At 53.9% G+C, this 3,647-nt stretch overlaps 1 protein-coding gene across 1 annotated transcript; it reads right to left on the bottom strand.

The window, feature by feature from the left end:
* Positions 1-2,496: 2,496 nt before the first annotated feature.
* Positions 2,497-2,886, bottom strand: LOC145947483 (uncharacterized). Its single transcript, XM_083057265.1, has one exon. The coding sequence runs from the start codon at positions 2,884-2,886 to the stop codon at positions 2,497-2,499; it is 390 nt and encodes a 129-aa protein (XP_082913391.1).
* Between the last annotated feature and the right edge of the window lie 761 nt (positions 2,887-3,647).

Raw genomic sequence — 3,647 nt, 5'->3', positions numbered from 1 at the left:
GGGACGCAGGGCCGCCCGCCATCCCACCGGCCAACTCTTACGAGCCGCCGGCGGGCGGGCAAGCGGCCAAGCGCCCCCGTCCCTCCTTCTACTCACTATGAACTCACAGCGCTCCTCCCTCCTCCCCCCACTCCCCCTTTAATGGGGGAGACAGTCAGGCCCACGCGCCCGGGGGGCCTCCACCTCGGCTGTTTCGCCGAGGGAACCCCCCCGAGCCCGCGGCCGGGTTCTCTCCTCATTCCCCCCGGGATGCGCGAGGGCGCCGCCCTAGCGCATCCCGGCCCCCCAAGTTGGTGCGCAGACGGTCGTCGGAGGTCCACACACAGTGGACACCGAGGGCCGCCCACGCACTCCGACGCCCTGTGGCCAGGGGCGGCGCAGCGATAACACCGTCCGCCCCTGTCCACCAACGAGGTGCACCGGTACCGCACGTGCCCAGGGCACAGGCACCGGTAGCACCTCGCCGTCCCCATTGCATTGGCGGCCGTGGCCCCGCCGAGGGACACGGCCCCCGCAACACCCTTAACCCTAACTCCATCTCCATTACTACCCCTGACACCAGCGCCAACGCCGACGCCAACGCCAACCCCCGCTCCCACAATCCCCACAACCCTTCTCCTCTTTTTTCCACCACCTCGCCCCACAACCTCCACCCATTCCCCCTTATCTCCCCCATCAGAGGACGAACCGGACAAGTCCGGCTCCTTCCTCTCCATCCTCTCTTTCTTCCTCCTCGCACCCGTCTTGTTCTCAGCGATCCCCTTCTCGAGCAAGGCGAGCCTTTCCATGTTGGAATCCAGTCTGGACATTATGTCGTCCAGCCTGGACTCCAGCCCATCCTTCATTTTGTCCCGAGGCGGAGTCTCCGGTGACGCGGCCCGACCGATGACTTCTTCCGTCATCGTGGCCGCATCACAAACCCTCACCTCGGGCCGACGCTTGAGCCGCTCGCATTCGCTCTCAAACAAGCATGCCCTGCGAGCCAGCTCCATCGTCCCCTCCGTTATGTCATTGATTTTATCCGTCAATGCGTTTAGTATTTTACCTTGGTCCACCGTAATGTCCATATTTTCCACGAGCTTGTGGATTAATTCCTCCGCATCACATCGGTCATCGACACATCTCGCGGTAATATCGCGCGAAGGACGATCGGCCAGAGACTCCTCGTACCAAGTACCCATTTCTGGTCCAAAGAGCTCCTCCATCTGAAGGGCCCCAAGCTGTTCCCTCTTTTTTGCCTCTTGCTGCCCGTCGTTCGATGACGACAGGGTAGAGGCCGGGACTATACCCCCCTCCCTGCCGGGCCCTGAAGCATCCGAGTTCTTCTGGGCCGGTACTACCTTCTTTGTCTTTTTGCCTCCCATATTTGTGTTTTTATTTCGGGGTGAGCTCCCCTAGGGCGGTGGGCCTAGGCTCTTAGGCAGCCGCCCACTGCCATCATACACTCATTCATACATAGCCCCCATGTTTGTCTACTCCCCCGACGGCCCGTCCGGCATGGGTGGCCCTACCGGGGCGAACCCCGCCGGCATGGCCCGTCAGGATCATCGTTAGACAATCATGAGAACTTCACGCATACCGCCTTTCCAGGCATGGAAAGGCCTTGTACCAAGAATTCTTGGTACTGGTCGCTCTTAGCACCCAGTACGACAGTGTACTGGGTGAGCCCTCTCACCACGACAAGGTGGCGACCGACGAGAGGGGACGGGAGAGAACCTAACCTAACCTAACCTAACCTAACCTAACCTTTTTTTTTTTTTTTTTTTTTTTTTAATTTAGCGATACGGCGCTGGGCAGGGGAATCCATTACGGATACCCATGGGGCCGGCCCCATGGGTTATGTGGGACTCCTCCGGTCGCGGCTCCACGTCTCAAGTGGTCGATCGGGGTTAATACCCAATCCCCCACGAGGGACAACAAGCCACGGTCGGCCCTACCCACTAAACCCCTGCCCGTGACCGGAAGGCATTCCTCCTTCCTGGTCAATGTTGGGCCCAGGAGAACTGCTGTCGGCATTACGTTCCCAGACCCAACCCAGCTTCGCGTTTCACTGCGAAACCCTCCTCACGGTAATCTCCTTAAAATACATATATACACACACATATTTACATACACATATGCATACACATATCTTCGTTATACATACACACACACATACACTACACTCATACACACTCAGAGCTAAGTTAAATACATAGCTATACGGTACATAGAGTATAGCTCCCAATAATACATATATATACATAACGTATTTACATATATCTGCAAACCTATATACACATTGCACACATACCAAGCAGTATTGCGCACATCCCTATATGCTTAGTTCTAATTAGAGCTAAACCAATCCAGTCCAACTATTAGCTAGACTAAGCCATCCCTATGTAGATTATTCTAGTATATATATATATCGATATACACATACGCGCATGATCTTTCCTCTCTTATTTACACCTAAACTATATACAGATTAGATCATCACTATTCGACACTTCCTTATTGTGACGAATCACTTGTGGAAGTGTCAGACTCCTCTTCATCGCTGGACTCGGGTGGGATCAGTGCCTCGCGCGCTTGTCTCTCCCTTTCCCGATTTTCCTTATTGAGCATAACTGACTCAGCAAATTGAGTCAGCGCTCTCCAGGCTGTCTCTTCCAAGGTGATAGCCTTCACCACCGTTTCCAGTTTCAAGTCATTCCCAATAACAGACTTCAGGACATCTCTATCCACGTTCCACTTCACGCACTCCTGTAAGGTGTGTTCAGCTGTGTCCACCTTGTTCTCGTCACAGTGTTCACACACTAGCGATCCCATTTTACCTATTCTATACAAATAGGAGGCAAAACAACCATGTCCCGTCATCAGTTGGGTCAGATGGAAGGCCATTCTCCCATGTTTCCTGTCTAACCAAGCTGAGAAGTTAGGCAGGACGGCGTCCCTGGTGCGGATTCCAGCGATCATAGGTCTTCGGAGATAAATCTCCCATTGTCGCCTTGTCAGCAGAGCCTCGGAAACTCTGATCTCCTCTGCTGCCTTCGGAGACCAGTCATTTTGCCGTCTCAGATCGACCGTCCTCGCATATACTCGTTTCCTCATTGCTGCCATCAGGTGGAGCGGTGGCATTCTCGCCAAGATTCGCCGCGTCGAGAGAGACTGTCCGGTATGCCGATATCACCCTCAAATTGGTGATTTTTATCAGCCGATCGAGCCTCTCGCGATTACGTCTCGCCGTTGTCAGGGCGTCGCACCAAATTGGCGCGGCATATAACACAATTGATATCACAACATTGGCGTAGAGTCTTCTTTTAGCTTCTCTGAGGCCCCTTAGGTTGGGCATGAGCCTGCCTAATGCTCGAGTTACTTTGGAGACTTTGGTCTCTACGTACTCAAAGTGGTCTTTGAACATCATTCTGTTGTCCAAGATAACTCCAAGATACTTCATCGACGTTCCGGTTGGGATTAGTTCGTCACCGATAACAACGCTCGGATGTTGATCTGGCTTCCTCCGTCCATGAAACAATACCGCTTCGGTTTTGCTAGCTGAGACCGATAAACCCAATCTTTTTATTCTGTTAAGAATAAGAGCCGTCTGTGTATTGGCCCTCGCTGTGGCCGTAGCAATCGTGTCGGCAGTCGCCAGGATAAGA

The sequence above is a fragment of the Prenolepis imparis genome, unplaced genomic scaffold (assembly GCF_030444845.1).
Source record: "Prenolepis imparis isolate NDT839.2.m4 unplaced genomic scaffold, iyPreImpa1.0 SCAF_91, whole genome shotgun sequence".
Lineage (NCBI taxonomy): Eukaryota > Metazoa > Arthropoda > Insecta > Hymenoptera > Formicidae > Prenolepis > Prenolepis imparis.
The sequence above is the reverse complement of the archived record's forward strand: the minus strand, read 5'-3'. Positions and strand labels throughout refer to the sequence as shown.

Excerpts from the sequence above, each read along its gene's own strand:
- LOC145947483 (XM_083057265.1), bottom strand. The coding sequence starts at position 2,886 with ATGGCCTTCCATCTGACCCAACTGATGACGGGACATGGTTGTTTTGCC.